Genomic DNA, 17,863 nt, shown 5'->3' with positions numbered 1-17,863 from the left:
ACACCATGTTATCAAAGAAAAGGATATACATGAACTCAGATCGTAGTGCCGAATGATCCTTTGCTGAAACTTTTCCTGAAACAAGAAATCTTTTTTCATATCTCGAAACAGGCATAGTTTTAACAAATTTTACTTTATTTACCAAATGTCTACTCTTGCACAATTTAATTAATATTATTAATGAAATTTTACGAGCTACAAGTTATTAGTGTTAACAAATTCTTTTTTACATAACAGTAATAAGTTTGCTAATAATAAGTAATATAAAAAATGAAATTTTACAAGTAAATTTTACAAATTATAAGCCATCCGGTTATCCTTTTTAACTTAAATAAAAACTTGTAACGAAGAAGTTTATAATTTACGATTTGTTTCGTTTCAATCGATCGATGTTATTGGTCGAGAAGTTGTTGTGCAAGAGGGTCCTAATATATCCTAATATTTATGAGAGTAAAACACGATGAAAGCGGGAACGTTTAAAAACCGAGACGCGAACGCGCGCAAGGTCTCAAAGAGAATGTCGTAATTAGACCACGACCGCGCTAATAAGCGCAGTCTGACCGTGTCGAAATTCCACTAATTAACAATTAATCGTCCACTAATCATAAGATAGTATCTCATTCGAACGGTTTCAAACTAAAACGGTGTACGGTTTTTCTCGTCAGCGAAGAGTTTCCTAAAAGGGTTCCAACTCGGAAACTGCGGCGTATACCTCCGTATAATTCCTTGTGGCATTCCTCGTGCTTAAGCAACGAACGATACAACGATCCCGACGAATAATGAAAGATAACCAGGGAATAGATTAATATCATCGTCAGCCATCACTATATACTGTATAGTTTCTGCTCTGATATTTATGCACCGTAGAGAAGTTCCAGGCGATTTTTCGAGTTCATTAAAAATCTGGGCCAGCGTAGTTGCCCCTCTAATACCGTATAAAGCAATTAACTTAGAGCGAAGCTAATTTCCATTGTACTTAATTTCCCTCCCTCTTTCTGTATCGTATCTTTTCTCTTTTCTCCTTGTCATCCCCTTATTGTCGTCTTGCTACATGTTATTTAATTAAGAAGGAAGATTTAAATAGCCTCGCTCACTTTAGCAAATGATCGTCATAGTTAAATGAATTATGAATTATTGGCGCCTTTTCTACGCTATATATTTTCTAAATATTTTAATGAGGCATTTCCACCGTTATTTAATGTTGAGTTCCTACTGTATGGCTTTCTGGAAAATTTTCTTGTGAAGACAAATCACTCACCGATGGCATTTTTGACGTTGCCTCTCCTGTACCCATAATGCCTCTCCAAGGGTATGGGTTCCGCTTTGCACTCCACCCATGGTCGACCCTTGAACGACGAGGCCTGTGATAAATTCATCATTAACGAATCATCATTTCCACGCCAATATCGTTATACATATTAACGTAATAAACTACATCCATACAAAATACGTTCGTAGAATATAGACATAATAATAGATCGTTATTGATCGATCAATTATTCGCAATAAGTTTTAAGATAACGTCCACTTAGACCGTGAAACACACTAATTATAAGTTCCCTGCATAAATGAATAACAAGCGAAATAGTGCGGCTGTTCAATTCATTTTCACGCCTCGATCGGAAATTATACGAATTTTATTTACAACCCCGATAACGGGACCGCGTTTCATGTTTTCCTACTTATTATGCATTTTACTATTCCTAGTTTCTTTCTTTTTAATTCCTGTATTTCACGGTTAATTTACATGAGGAATTTTCTTCCGGTAAAATGCTATTATGCGAAGGATATATCATGCGTGCCGTGTTTCTTTGCGAATGGAAAAAAGAAATTGACTGTAAACGAGGCGGATGCAAAAAAATTAAAAATATTTCTTGTCATTAAAAAGATGTTACAAATAATAAATGGAGTTCTTGGTTTGCAGTTATGCTTGACATGTGTAATATATAGAATGGTTACCTCTATAATAACTAGTAACCGTGTCTGCGTACAGATGGCGTTTAGGGGATTACGCTTTCCCGCTAGTGAAATTGATCAATCATGTATAAAATATCGGACTTACGATATGATTGGTAGAACCGAGAATTGTTCCTACGTTAATTTTGTCTAGAAAGGGTCAAACTCACAGTTTTGACCCACGAATGAAATTCTAAAAATAATATATTCCATATTTAGGAAGGTTGAAATGTTATTAGTATCATATATTTTTGTAATTGTTTCTTATTTCTTTCATACTTTTATATGGAATAATATGTAATGGGTAACTTGCTCATTACAGCTTCTCATATGACACAGTATTTTCCCATGATTTTCAATTCCACCAAGATAGACATCGTGTACATTCCTTTTTTCTTTTTAAATTCTAAAATTTAGATGGATGGATAGTTCAACGCCAGAAGCATTTATCCGGAAGTTCGTATAAGGATTCATTGGAAACAGTATTAATTGATGGATTTAGTCATTAGATTTAGACATTAATATACGTTTTTGAATTGATCGATTAGTTTTTGAATAACGTTACGCATTCAACACGATCGTTCTACGTGTAAATTTCACCTACAACATCGGCAAATCAACCGACATAAAAGCACAACCGAGGCAGAATAATATTCCACTAGAAAATGCACGTTTTGGAACGCTACACACACTGGCTTATCGTAAATCTCACTTCAGCAAGAGTACGAGGAAATCCAGAGGGATTTAACCAAAAACCAAATTTGCCATGCACTTGTCGCACAAACATCGAAGTGCATACACCAGGATAATACATTATTCGCCTACCCTTGGGAAAATCCCCGACGATCAATCGTCGTGCATCCTTGAAGAGGCCACGCCACGCGAAGACGTTCACTGAAGCACAATGAAAAGCACGCGACAAGGAAAACGAACCCTCTCTGTTTTCTTTTCTTCCTTTTTCCCTTTTTCTTTTTCTTTTTTTTTTTTCTTTTTTCTGCGCACCAAGGAAGCACGTAGGATAATATCTGCGCGCACGATTCACTTATTAGTTGAACAGAATCCAGAGATAGACTGGTCAGCACGGGAAACTTCGCCACCACGAACTTTTCATAGAGTCAGGAAGAAGGGAGGACGACACCAAAAGGTGGTGGTAGCATCTTTGCCACTTCCAGCGACGAGCTACGAATCGTCGAAGAAGCTAGAGTTGGCCACTCTCGTGGGGGCGGACTAATTGTCGGACGTTGCGCCTTTGCTCATCGTCGAGAAGAATTAATCACGAACATACCGAATTTTACTCGAACTACTTCCGATCGAACACTTTTTAATGATGTTATCGAATCGTAGTCGCGGAAGAATTACATAGTTTCCCTCTCGGAACCGGAAATTGATACACTACTCAGGTTTCGTGTTCTGTGATTCTCGTACAAGTACGTATATTAAAAACGAGTATTAAATTCAGAATGAAATACTAGTACGGAATATTTACAATTAATATGCCATAATTATTAATGTATAGTATATTTTTACAGAGTTCTGGAATTCTGCGTGTAACTTTGGAAGTGATTCAATAGATGTGATTCAAATAAATAGAAAATTGAACTACGCCTCTTTTAGGGCCATGCTCACAACAGTGTGATGTAAATGAGAAGGTGTAAATGAGAAGATGTAAATGAGATGTATTAATAGGGAGAAAAAGATATGATCGATGAGGAATACGCAGGAGTTATAATATAATAGGGAAAATGAAGAGTTACCTAGAAGCAAAAGAATTAATATAAAGCGCGGAGGAGTTGAAGGTATTAAATATCCAAGAAAGGGAAAAACCAACAAAAAAAAGGAAGAACATGGAATTGGAACGATGAAATGGCAGAAGAAATAAACGATGAAGTATTTAGGATTACACTCTTCAAAAACGACGGGGGATCGGAGAAGCGTTTGGGTGAGACGGCTAGAAAGGCCATGATAACCATAAAACAAACGTAGGAAATGGATGAGAGAAGGTTCAAATATAACCTGGAAAGGAGATCAATAATTTTTGGTAGTTTGGAAAAAAGCGTCATGCCGTACACAGTGGGAATATGGGGATAAAGGGACTAAGAAAAGTAGGACAAATTACGAACAAGATACATAAAGTGGGTCCTAACAATAAGATTTTAGCACACCCTCGTATATAGCGATGGAAGAAACAAAAGTGGACGAATTAAGAATAGAAGCGAGCAGCAGAGCAGTAAAGTATGAAGAAAAATCGAGGACAAGGTATATAAACAGTAGTTTACAGAAACTAATGTTCGAGGACTGGAAAAAAATGGACTGGAAATGGGAAAAAGAGAGAAAACGATACTATGAGGAGAAGAGCATAAACCTAATGGAGCTCGGGGTAACATAACAGTAGCCCTAATACTGTTTGACAGGACAGAGCAGCAATATGACAATATGACAGAATGGTAAGAGGAAAACACGACGGAAAATATGGAGAACTAAGAGAGAAAAGCAGAACAGAGTATTTGAAGAAGGAATCAATCAATGATAGGGCGACTCGGATACTCGGAAAGGGTTAATAAATTCTGGATAAAACCCCAGGAAAAGAACTGTCGAAGAACTGTAAATCTCTTCACCTGTGAACAATCTCATAGAAGAATGCAGACAAGTTGAAAGAGATAAAAGATTAGTCAGTATTGCACAGAAAGTAATGAAAATATTGTATTGGTGTATTGATTTTATAAGTACAACCATTTGCCAACTACTTTTCAAGGAATGATTTAACGCGTCGATAAAATAATTCACAAATATTTAATTTGTTGAAATCGAGCGAGCCTCGTTATTACACAAGCATCACCAGAGAAACCGGTTGTTGCTCGATTCTAGCGAGCATAATTCCTTCCGGCGTTCGTTTCGTGCTATCATACGCTTTTCAAAAGCTACCGTTTACACAAGCCCGGGCATTCCCTCCCAGCTTTCCACATAGTAAAACAATTCGATGAAATTTGCCAATCACGAACATTGCTTACCTATTTGTAAAAATCAAATTTCTCGTCTCATAATATTTTTCTAAATCCAGTTACGACTGTCACGAAAAATGGTATAAAATTTAATTACATACATAATTTTGGGGTAATAATTCAAATAAGTTTGGGAATAGGTATCGTTCCCTGAATTTGGAATTCCAGACCAATAAGAATAAAATCCTACATTTTCCGATATCCACAAGCGTACTCTTGACCAATAATAAGTTCTCTTACTGCCAGCCGTCGAGCCGAAGTGTTCCAGCTTCGTGGATGCATTTTTCAAAGATCGCATAGCCGGATCGCGGCGCTCGGTTCCGTTCTGCTTACAACAGAAAGATCCACGTACTCGTCGTCCCATTCCGATCTCCACACTCTAATACCTTTCCTCATATCAACGGTTGCTAACCAGGTTAACGCGATCCAGCTCTCGATCATACGACCATCACGCGAATGAATTCACGGAAACAGCGAGTTTCGTTCGCTGAACGATCCTTTTCTTTCTCCTGTGAAAAATATCACCGAGATAACGACGATGTTAAATGGGATTACACAGCTGAGAATACACAGTTTGAATGGAATCTATTAACACAGAAAATTCAGTATTAAGGCAAATCCCTTGGTCTGGTTGGAAGGCAAACAATTTACACTTGGCTAGCAGGTGCTTTTGTTACTTGTAGAGTATCGTATTCGGCTTAATTAGGTTGAAATAGGACTTCCTTTGCTTTAAGCATGTATAGTTAGGGTTCCTTTCAGTTTTCTATTTAATCTTCCCTTATTATAATTTGCCTTCTTTTATTTTCTTTTTCTCCCTCTATTCTTTTTCAAGTCTTATTTAATCTTTCAACTGGGCCATTCATTGGTCAAACATATCTATACTCCTGAAAGTCAAAGTTAATGAAGAGAGATCAATTTCAGCTACGTCGATGGTGATTTTACTTAATATAAACATTATAGAATTGATTTTCATATTGATACGCTAAAACACGAGGAATTCAAATAATAAGATTATTATTTCTAACACAAGTTACAAATCTGAGTGAGACGAGTCAAATCGTTTTCCCTGTTTAACAAATTAAAAATAACTAGCGCCGATTTGATTTATTCGATAAATTTTCTGATAAAAACACACTTAGAATAATTCATTTTATCGCTACGATAAAATATAGATAGTTTGTTTGTCCAAATGCCTGTTTATTTATGGTTCTATTAATCGAGACATACATACAGAATACTATTTATCTTCAATATTGAACCATCAGTTATATCATGAAGAGAAATGACTCGATTTTATTCGAATAATATATTATCGAAAAGACAACCATATTGCAATATTTCTCATCGATAACAATTTTATTTTCGAAATTTGTAGCTGCGAGACAAGAAAAATTGAAACTCTCACCGAATATCTATCATATGCTTAAAATTCGAAGTTTCTGCTCCCATTTTCTCGATCCATTGAGCGAAGAGACCTAAAGCAAACGATTCTATCGTCATTAATATTTTACGAAGTAAGTCTGACAGTACAAGAATACGAAGAAGCTACGCGAAAAGAAAGTCGAAGAAGCTCTAGAGAATAGTTATTTCTGTCGCGACAATTGCTGTTTCAACTGACGTACACGATACAAAAAGCTCACGGAGTTAAATCCCATTTCAATCGCGGCTCTCCTAGATTCGTCTTCTTTTCGAAAGAAAGGAGTTTACACTTGAAGCTAGAATGCTGTAAGAAACGCTTGGTAGACGGTGTTAAAAAGAGAAACTGCATTCAATTAGTCTCTCTCTCTCTCTCCTCTCTCTCTCTCTCTCTCTCTCTCTCTCTCTCTCTCTCTCTCTCTCTCTCTGACTTGGTAGTTTCGATAACGAGAAGTAGTTCGACAGGAAAATTTACGATATGGAGAAAAATTTCTGATTCGACTTTTATCGATTGTATCTGCGAAGCTTTGAGAATTTATAAAATATAATTTGCTCAAGTTGAGAATGCATAATGTAATATTATGTTTATTAGTCGAATTGTGAATTTATATGAAAGAATGTGCACATGTACTTACTGACCTACTGTTACAATATTGTCAATTCTTTCTTATACGAGCCACGCTTTAGATATCACTGTGTAATTTTGCTTACGTATAGTAGTATATCTCTATATCAATCCAATTGTCAGCGTAGAAAATATACTATGCTGTGTTATAGTTTAATTTAATTTAATATGAATATGTGGATAGATGGGTTGTTTGGTTATAAAAATTGCATTAAATTATGAACAGTTTCCAAAAGCAACCTATCAAATGTCAGTCTAATAAATTATCTATGCTATTATTTTATACTATAAGTATACTTATTTCTTTTCTATAATCTCTCGTCATCTCTCAGTGAATTTGAAAATTCCATTCTCTCGAAAGATATCAAATCTTTTCGACGGTAAATTCATGGAAATCGCATGCACTCATAGTAACAAAAATTGAAATTGTTTTAGTTGCAGGCGTGACCGTAACATATATTCGAGGTTTGCCGAAAATCACTGTCCCACTACCATCGAGGAAGGAGCAATGTGTGTTCACCCTGAAACCAATCACTCACACGGTAGGAAACTTTCTCCACATGCTAAAGAAGGAAGATCGTGGTATCGATCGTGCAATCGTGACAACCATCGGTAAGTCCTTGAAGAATTTCTTAAAGATGCAAGACCACGAACCTTTACTCTACGGAAAAATTCTTTACGATGTTCCCAGACGGCGTCAGGATAAGCTCCAACAATACGATCGAGACGTTAATGGAGAACGACTTCCGACTGATAATAAACGACTCGGAGTACTTGGTAAAACCGCCGTTGTATCACAAGCACACCATGGTAAGTCTGTCTTTAAAAGTCGATGATGCTAGACGATTTACGATTCTTTAAAAAATTTAAAAATTCGTGAGCTAAAAAACTCAGAAAAGTGTAAAAGTTCTACTCGGTAATTCGAGACATACCTATCGCATAATTTTTCATTTTTCAAATTTAGAACTTGAGCATATTTCACGAGCGGAAATCTATTTCTTCTAACCCTTTGTTCATTCTGAACCACAGATAATCCGTATTGATATCGTTAATTTGTTAGATCAAATACGAAATGAAAAAATGTATATAAAAATTAATTGAACGTATTCGAACGTTATCCAGGAGAATATGGAGAAGTTAGCGGACGTCCAAACGCTAATCGGTCAGCTCTACGAGTCGTTTTACGTCCGAGAACACTATGCTAACATGGAGAAGCAGGTGTTGGTAGAATTGGAAGCCGTTAAATTGGAACTGGAACCTCTCGAACTAGTAAGTTGTTCAAGAAATGAAAATGTCGCTCAACTTTGAGTTCTCAATTCCAAACTTCATTGTTGGCAAACCACCCAGAATTTGTCACTTGTTAGTAATTACCAACAATAAGTTACCGTGAACGATAATCCAGCTAGAAAGATTCGCTTTATAAGCGAGATGTGAGCGCTTTATATGTGAGATGAATCTTGCTAATATAATAACTCTCGTTAATTATATTAAATTTATAACGTTTTTCTTAAAATCCTGTCATAATCTTCGCTAAAATCTTCCCTAAAATGTATATCTATAATTATTCTATTCAAAATTGGTAAGTCATTAATTTGTAAGAGGGAGTATATATTGATACAAAAATTTAGGGTCGTTATTTTATTTCCTATTACACTGCAGTGCTCACTTCATTATAAAATTCAAAATAAAATATTTTTACAAGCTTTTATTTATTTTTCCTACGTTCTTTGTGGTCGTAATATTTTCTGACATTGAATATCCTGTTAATCAATATACTTTCACTTGTATGAAGAAGCCCATAAATTTCATCTAAATGGACTTTCTTCATCTAAACGAGATGTGGCAAGTACTTGGCCATGGGATATGACAGACTGATCGAAAAAAGTTAGGATTTAGACGTTAAACTGCATATAATTAACCCAGAATAACTGTGTGATTTTAATACTTTTTACGTAGTCAAATATTTAACACGAATAAACAGACATTTTACTACTCGAAAGCAAACTTATAATGGCATGTGTATGCCCCTGCTGATTAAATCTATTCATCGTGAACAGCAAATCGAATTAATCGATCGCAGTTCAGCACGACAATGAACCTGTGTCTCTGGAAACGGCGCAGGGAACGATGTTATCTAAATTAAACGGAAGTTTAAGGAACTTGGAAGGCGTTATTAGCGTACCAACACGTTTCAAAACGCGGCACGCGTGCAAAATTATTCGACTAAACGCGTCTTCTTTCATTGTTCGTTTTCTCCTTGCCGCGATAAATTAATTCATCCTCCGCGAGTTTCGGTTTTAATTATCTTCGTGTATGCACTTGCACGATGGCGTAATTATATCTCGATTTTTTCTTTCTCTCTTCCTTTGTTTTCTTGCCAGGGTTGTTGTTCTCCGGCTGCATACTACGAAAATTACATCAACGTTCTCATAATCCGCCGCTAGATCGTTCTAAGGCTCGTTTAATTATACAGAATATTTCAGAAAGAAGGTAGGTGACTGTTCTACGTGAAAAAATGAATGGAATTTTTTAGTTTTGGACCTCATTTATAGAAAAGTTGAGTTTGAAGCGATATATTAACTTAAATAAAAATAATACCGGACAAGTGTAGAATACAAAATGGTACAGCTGGAGAATGTAGAACAACATTTTTTTTTTTTTTTTTTGAGACTTTGCTGCCGAGAAAATTAAGTAGAATTAAGTATAGGATTAATTCAGATGGTTAAATTGTAAAGGCGATTATTTTACAAAGAAAAATTAGACGAAAGTGAACAATGCCTTTTTTCTTTATTTAAGGCCTTCTTTGAAATACTTCCTTCCTTAGTTAAAACTTCCTATCTGACTTTTTTTCATTTTTCAAGATATGTTGAAATATTGGAAGCTCCCTGTGTTTCTTACTTTTTAAGTAACTAGTAAAAGATTCACGTGCCTGTACTTCACAGATTTACGAGCACAATTTCCTCGTAAACGAATAATTTTCATTCTCCTTTTTTCATTTCTTTTTGTCTGCAGAGTAAGCTTCTGCTCCGATGTATAATGTATATATATAATATATATTTCGTATAATATATATCTACCCTTTCGAATAATAGATGAAACGAATAATGGATGAAAACGCAGATAGAAATCAGTAATTCGTTATTCGCATCACAGCAGTGTTAAATCTGGAAGTGGAGAAGTACCAGACAATTAATCTGATGATTTAACATCAAAGATAAAGTTCTTACGTGGATATTTATGCTTGGTCGTAGACTTAGATAAGCTTGCTGGTTTTCTGAAAAACAAAAGTGTGTAATTTATTGGTCGAATCTTGCCGCGATCCTCAAATTTGTATGTTCCATCCTTGCTCTCGCTTCGACTTTTTTCTTCGAAACTGATTTTAATACTTACGAAGGCTTGTACGTCATGAAATTAATACGAAATATTAAGTACGTTAACAATAATTGTTTCGCGTGTTTTTCAAAATTTAAGTAATCTTGTAACAATAGGAAAACGCGACTCAATCGAAGCTTGTTCGATTTTTGAAACATCGGTGTTTTATACTATTTGAAGATTAAAATAGTTTCTCTTCTACCGCGATTCACTTTTATGCAAAATATAAAGAAATGTTGGTCTCGCTTCCTTATGCCACTAATTTTATTACAACCTTAGATTCAGATACTTTATCACAGCGGAAATCCGCAGCAGTTACAGTTACAGCTATTAGCATTCTAAATGCAAGTCTCGAAGGACAATATTCATATCGATTTATATAAAAACCATGCGTAATTTTTTATTTATTGCAGAAGCTGCAGGAAATAGATACCACCGCGGCCAAAAGGACGAACATCTTCATCTGGGTATGTCTCGTCCTAATGTCGATTCAGTTCAGCGGCCTAGCCAGGCTAACTTGGTGGGAATACTCCTGGGACATCATGGAACCGGTTACATATTTCGTTAACTACGGCACCACGATGGTCTTGTTCATCTACTTCGTCGTAACGAGACAGGTTACTAGTGGCTATTCAATTTGCCAGTTCTCATTAATCTCGTTAAATCAACGACTGATTAAATAAACTTATTACCTGACAGGGATGTTTGATTACAGCACCTTGATTGCAGTAAAAACTTAAAGAAAGCGTAAAAATAATTTATGACTTAATGCACACTACCGACCATAAGTATTAAAATAGCTACTCGCTACGTTTATTACAAAACTCGAATAGATTTTACTTTATTTGGTATTTTACATTGGGCCCCCGAAGATTATAACGATTTAATGTGACAAATCATACTTAATTCCTGGAATTTTTAATTTCATTTAATTTTATTACTAATATCTCTATCACGGAGAATGGAAAATACGGAGTAAAATTAAGTTATACTCCAATAATCTAACATAAATTATTAAGTCATATTCATTACAATTATAAAAGTTATCTATAATGCAACGATATTATCTGAGAGTTAAACTTCAAATTATGTAATTTATACTCCTTGCTATTGACAGGAATACATACTGCCAGACGTGATGAACAGGCGACAGCTCATCACTCTTCACAAAGAAGCAAAGAAGCTTGGCTTCGATCTGAATCAATACAATGCTCTAAAGGACCGAGCCTACGAGTTGGAAACCATCCTGAAGATCATTCGTGGACCTTTATACGAGCACAAGAACCGTATCGAGCAACAAATCAGGGAAAGATCAAGCTCAAGTAGTTCAAGATCACCGAGTTCCTCGCCTAGTCCTAGTCCTAGTCCTAGTCCTAGTCCTAGTCCGGAAAGAAGTTTTCCCAACAGGGGAATCTTTCCACAAAAAGACACGTCAAAGGAATCGATTCCGTGGACGGACAAAAAAACGAGGCATGATTGATTCAGGAAGCTGTAAAATCTCTCTCTTTAGAAAAATAAAATTTGCACTCAGGGCGATCATCGAATGACACTTGTAACGTAAAAAAAGCAAGTAAACGTAACGAGAAAAGAAGCAATTACGTTTCTTGTTCGGTGAAAAAGTCTGCAGACGTTCGAATCCTCGACGGAGTCTTCCACGTCGTACGACAACGCTCCTAATCAACGAGTATGTATGTGGTATATTTGACTGATGCTCAATCAACGATGTGCATTTGGAAGACGTCAAAAAACGAAATGTATATATCACACAGATTTTCTACATATGATTATCATTGACTAACGAAACATGTTGAAAAAGAATGGGTGGGTTTAAAAAGCTAGAAAGAGATATTATTGGAATTAGATTCCTTTGTGCAATGTTGATACCTAGGATACCTCGTCAGAATGAACATTCAATTAAAAATATTTGAGACTAAGATGACTGCTGTGGAAAGATAAATTTGTTTCATGTTCTTTGCTCAGCTGTATAAAACTTCATGGTAAATGTTTAATTTAAATGTAATTTAATGTTGAATTTTTAATTTCGAATTCATTTTTGGATGTATATTGAAACGATAATTTAACGATAAATGTATTTTGAACGTTCTATTTTTAACAAATTATCCTGTATATATATATTTATATATCGTACTGTTACCTTTGTGATAAGTTGATATTCTTAGTTGTAATTCACTTATACAATTATTCGCACAAGTATACTTTAAGGAAACTCGACGATCAAAGCTCAAATATTTAATTTAAAAATTGACTTTTCATCGTCGCGTGACGTTATTTTTTCTACAAGACGATAATAATATATATTTACAGTGTTATTAATATAAATATACATTTCTTTTCTTTTTTTAACTTGATCAACGCGTGAAATTTTATTGTACTGGACGTGGTACAGCGTACTTAGACTTTGTTTCAAACTTCGTGACCTTTCTCATTCATTACTCCGAAAAAGAAGCGATGTACTTATTCGATAATATATTATTCATGGAACTGATCAATTTTAATTGTTCTATTTTATATCGTTTTTAGTTTAACATTATTGTGTATATTAACTACCGTTTTATTGAAAATTTTGCGAAAACCTCACTCTTACGCAAAGACTTTTATCGAAAAATATTTCAATCTGTGCATTGCTTGTAAGATTGCGTATCCAACAAACTTGCTTAATCCCCATTCATGATAAGATTTTAACATTCAATACTTACTTCACTAAACCTTTTATTCCTACTAAAGTAGTGATAACACAATCAAAAGTTGAGGATCTTTGTGCACCGGTACAAACACATCATCAACATGTCTTATATTAAGCTAAACAAATTGTACGATTAAATCTACTATTACTACTGTTACGCTTTAAAATATTGTTCACGAAAGTATCTCACGTAGGATTAACATAGATTACTATTTCTAAAAACACTCTAAGAAACTTTCTCTCGCTTTCCTAAAAAAAAAATCCCTTATCCGTCCGCTCAAAATAACTCATTATTGTATTCAATGACAACTGTATTAGTATCTTGCATTTAAAATCATCGTATGCGTTATTAAATACTTTTCACTTCTTTATGTAACAGTATTTGCGACAAAAATATTTCTTGTTACGAATGAATGACAGATTTTAAATAATCGAAAATCATATGTTTCAAAATTCAGCGCTAGGAATGTGACTACAATGGCTCGCGAATCTACTTGAACATTTACCATAGAAAACTTTATGCGTATTAAAATGTATTGTGAAAAGACAAGGCTGTCGCTATTATAATGATCAAACTTGAAATTAATCTAAAAATATGTATAGAAGATACTTATTTCAGACATATATGAATTTAACGAAAAATTAATATATAGCATAGGTAGTCATGTTAAACATGTAATAAACGTTAAGGATAATTCCATCGACTATCGAAATGTATTGATTTCGTTAAATTAAATATTTCTGTGATCTTCGTTGATAAGAATTGCTTCCATCGAATATCTCGCAATTCTTATCAACACATTCAGATTTTTTTCAAGCTTTACTAATACGATCATGATGGCCATGTCTCATTACAGTTTTAATGACATTTTAAAATCTTTCGTCTAACACATAAGGTTTCTGTAAGTGTACAGATACTTTCATGAGCCACTGTATATTTTCATGTTCTGTATTCGTTATACGATAGTGCGTATAATATATGTAGATGTTTACTGTACACTTCTCCATATATCTCAACGACTACCACTAGCCAGTGGCAAACTGTAGGGAAAGCGTGTTTAAAAGTATACTGATAGTTATTATACCGCTAGCAAGTTAAATAGTTTATCGTACACGTGATTAAACACGATATCAGAGCACTTCTTCCCGAGCACAGGAATTGAAAAAGTCCATGATTTACTTTTTTCTACATTTCATTTAAATGCTATTCTCCTTTCTATAAGTATATTTTAGCAAAATTATCTAGTGCCAATGTTCTCAAATCATTGTTGCTAGTACTCGCAAGCGGTAATTTAACGACTTTTTATAAATTGCGATTCGAGATTGAAAAATAATCAGCAGGCAATATACAGGGTGTTTTACTGTAAAACGTTATGAGTATATCTTGTATATTGATTCAATGTAATTCAATATTATCGAGAAGTGCACCAAACGGATACGTGATAATTGTGATTTTAATGTCGCTTCCCAAAAACGAATTACTTGTCGTCGTAAAACAAAAAGAAAATGCTGTTCCTTCTGACATATTTTTTATGATCTTTAAAAAAAGATTTCGTATACAAGTTTTTGTACATATATAAAAGATACGGTATACATAAATGTACGCGTATATGGTTATTTTGTGAACGTTCTTGCTGCGCCGCTTCTCCGGAGCTTACAAAGGAAACGCCTAACTCCTTAATCAGTGATAAACGAACTGCGGATCTTCATGCGTTTACGAGAAGTTTGAAAGTAAAAAGATGCGTTGAATACAAATAACTTACGAAAATATGTGAAATATCCACATTATAATAGTCTCTATGATATTTGGTAGACGAAACAACTTGCTAACTAAGTTCCAGGCATTTTTCTTTTTGTATTATTATATTCGTAAGGATATAAATTTGCACAAAAATCCACAGTCTAATAACAAATAACGATCGATCGAACACACGGAATAAAATAGATAAAAGCGATCGAACGAATGAAAAAGCATAGATCTGTACTTCTCCTCGATCTTCAAGATAGTACTCGTCGTTTAAATACGAGGTTATTGTACACCGAAAATTGTTACTGACTTCGTCATCGGAATACTCGTGCACATCCTCGACGACTTTCTCCTTTTCTCTTCTTTGTAAGATGAAAATTAACGAACAAACACTCTATTGATCACATCTACATCTTACAAAAGTGTTCCTTTTATCACGAATTGTCGTTATCAATTAAATAATGCTAATTACGATGCTGTATACTATAATTGTATAGGATATAAGCTATCGCCGTTTTAAATCAACAACACTAAATGTTCGATTCTCTGAGTTTCATTTTCGGATAATTTCACGTCATGTTTCGTTAGAACTTTAATTGCTTCGCGTCGCGTAATTATAATATTATATATCGGTATAACTACTCCATGAATGCATAAATAAGTATTTATACAACATTGAGTTGTGCTGTGATTTACGTCCATGTACCTAGTTATACATAAAACAAGGATAACTGAGAATAAAGTAAAATACCTAAGAGAATCTGTATTGTTCGTGTACTTTCTTTATCATCGCATCTCTCATATAAAATATCTCGTATCTCTGCGTCGATTACCTAATGATAGACAAATTGTAACTAGAAGCTGCAACGCTTCGTATCGTCTTACGTGCATTAGGAAGAAAATAATAGATTCCCGTGAAACGTACTTTGATAAATTATTTCCGAACGATGGCATATGTGTGAGGTTAAGTTTAGAAAATGTATACATTGTTATAAGACATTACGAAGGATAGTAAAAGTTAGGTTATAAACAGAATTAAAGAGAAAATCCTTAAGATACTGTTTAAATCTTCGAAAAATCTTTAAATATCTTTGTGTATCTTCCGACAAGTTATTATAAATCGAATTAATAATATAAATTCTTCTCCATCTGAGTTGAGGGTTCCGAGTATTAACGTTGAATATGAACGAAAGATCTTATAAGAATAGATAATGTCCGGAGTTATCGTTCCAATTAACTGTTCCGTAATAAGAATGAACGGAAATTTTGCCTGCAAGTTGTCCGCAATCTCTGATCTTTGTAAAACAATTCCAAGAGTATAGGGATGTATGCCAAATATCGAGTTACGTATTAATTAATATCCTTTGGTTTGAAACGCCAGATATCTATCTATCTATCTATCCTTCCCGCGCAATTGCGCCGTCCTTTTCTGTAGCTAAGAATTACTGTTGCCATTTATTGAACTTCGATTGAAATTAAAAAATTGTAATAGGAACGTAGAATGCGTAAGGAGGTTGCTGAAAGTGCGACAAGGAGGGCAATATTTGAGGGTGAGAAGGATAGACATATTTCTCCGTCTAATCAATGCAACATTAATTATTTACTTTTTCTCTGGGAGAAATTCGTACACTTTTGGAATCTTATAACAAAGATTAGATCCTTGACGATTCTCGCACATACTATTGAAGAAGAATTTTTGTTTAACTAATTATTTATTAGAAATTATTGCATAAAATGTCGAGCAACGAGTGCGATATATATCTACAAGTTTTTATTAATATTAATGATATTTTTATTAATGTTAAACTTTGCGAAAGTTAATTAATATTCTATGTAATTATAGAAATTTCCTTAGATCCCATGTACCTTATATTCCATGCAAGAAAGTTCATAAATTAATTAGGTATAATGTAAATTATGTAAAAGTTTATGGCATCGGTACTATGCAATAATGAAACGTCGTACAATAACAATTAATAATTAATCATTTAAGCGAAAATCCTTTTTCAAAACTATATGCGAAAGTATTTTGGTATTCAATCTTTATTATACGATGCGAAAAGCGCATAGATCAGACGGAGAAATATATCTGTCCTTGTGGCACAATATTTCTCTCCTTGTCGCGCTCTTCGTTGCTGATTCCTACTTGTACGTTCTATATTCCTATTACTTCTTCTTGATTTCAGTCGGAATCCAACAGATGGCAGCACCTCGCTAATGTGACGCCATATCAGAGAGAAATTGAGAGTGCTCACGCTTATGGAGCTGGTATCCCCGAACTAGTGCTGCACCATGCGACGATGTGCTGAATTCAACTAAAGTTACCATGCACAAAAACCTATAAAGTTAGGGATTTGTCCTAACTTGTTGCACATTAGCATAGACAAGAACCTATTGAGTACCACGCTACAAGAGCCTATTTAATTGTACGGTTCTACGGAAAAGTTCATATCAATTTTTCTATCCGAGATAGACAAGTATGAGAATGACAAAATCGCGCAATAATGAAACTAATTCTAAGTTTCCTAAGAAAGAGAAATTAATTGTTTACTATATCTTTGAACGATGATACATATAAAGTAGGGTTAAAAGTACACCCTTTTTTCTTCATATAATTATTTAGTCTTCGAATTAGGATTTGAAGTTCAGGAATCCATTGTACTGGTTAAAAAATTATGCAATATTAAAGTTTGGTATTTTTAGGCTATTTGTTATGTAAAGTATTTACATATATAATATTGCTATGAGTAATAATGATTTTGTTATTTTCATACTTGTCTATCTCAGATAGAAAAGTAGATATGAACTTTTCAGTAAAACTGTACAATTAAATAGGTTCTTGTAGCGTGGAACTCAATAGGTTCTTGTCTATGCTAGTGTGTAACCAAACAAGGCAGATCCCTAACTTTAAGCTTAAATAGATAGGTTCTTATATATGCTAAATTGCAACCAAACAGAGCAGATCTCTAATTATAAAGGTTCTTGTGCGTGCTAACTTTAATTGAACTCAACACTTGGCCGCATGGTGCAGCACTAATCCGAGA

The 17,863-nt window shown here is 34.4% G+C and overlaps 2 protein-coding genes across 2 annotated transcripts in view; one reads left to right on the top strand and one right to left on the bottom strand.

Annotated features, from left to right (window-relative positions):
- Positions 1-1,353, bottom strand: part of LOC117214176 — a 31,195-nt gene extending 29,842 nt beyond the window's left edge. Inside the window, exon 1 of the mRNA XM_033460034.1 lies at positions 1,259-1,353. Within this exon, the coding sequence (XP_033315925.1) occupies positions 1,259-1,338 (80 nt within the window). The 5' untranslated portion in view covers positions 1,339-1,353. The remainder of the gene's footprint in view (positions 1-1,258) is intronic.
- LOC117214178 (calcium uniporter protein, mitochondrial) overlaps positions 1-15,579 on the top strand; it is a 77,009-nt gene extending 61,430 nt beyond the window's left edge. The window contains exons 3-7 of the mRNA XM_033460035.1: positions 7,432-7,608; positions 7,688-7,806; positions 8,119-8,265; positions 10,782-10,985; positions 11,486-15,579. Of these exons, the coding sequence (XP_033315926.1) occupies positions 7,432-7,608; positions 7,688-7,806; positions 8,119-8,265; positions 10,782-10,985; positions 11,486-11,848 (1,010 nt within the window). The 3' untranslated portion in view covers positions 11,849-15,579. The remainder of the gene's footprint in view (positions 1-7,431; positions 7,609-7,687; positions 7,807-8,118; positions 8,266-10,781; positions 10,986-11,485) is intronic.
- The last annotated feature ends 2,284 nt before the right edge of the window (positions 15,580-17,863 follow it).

The sequence above is a fragment of the Bombus bifarius genome, unplaced genomic scaffold (genome assembly GCF_011952205.1).
Source record: "Bombus bifarius isolate JDL3187 unplaced genomic scaffold, Bbif_JDL3187 scf7180000009200, whole genome shotgun sequence".
Taxonomy (NCBI): domain Eukaryota; kingdom Metazoa; phylum Arthropoda; class Insecta; order Hymenoptera; family Apidae; genus Bombus; species Bombus bifarius.
This window is presented reverse-complemented; position numbering and strand designations above follow the sequence as displayed.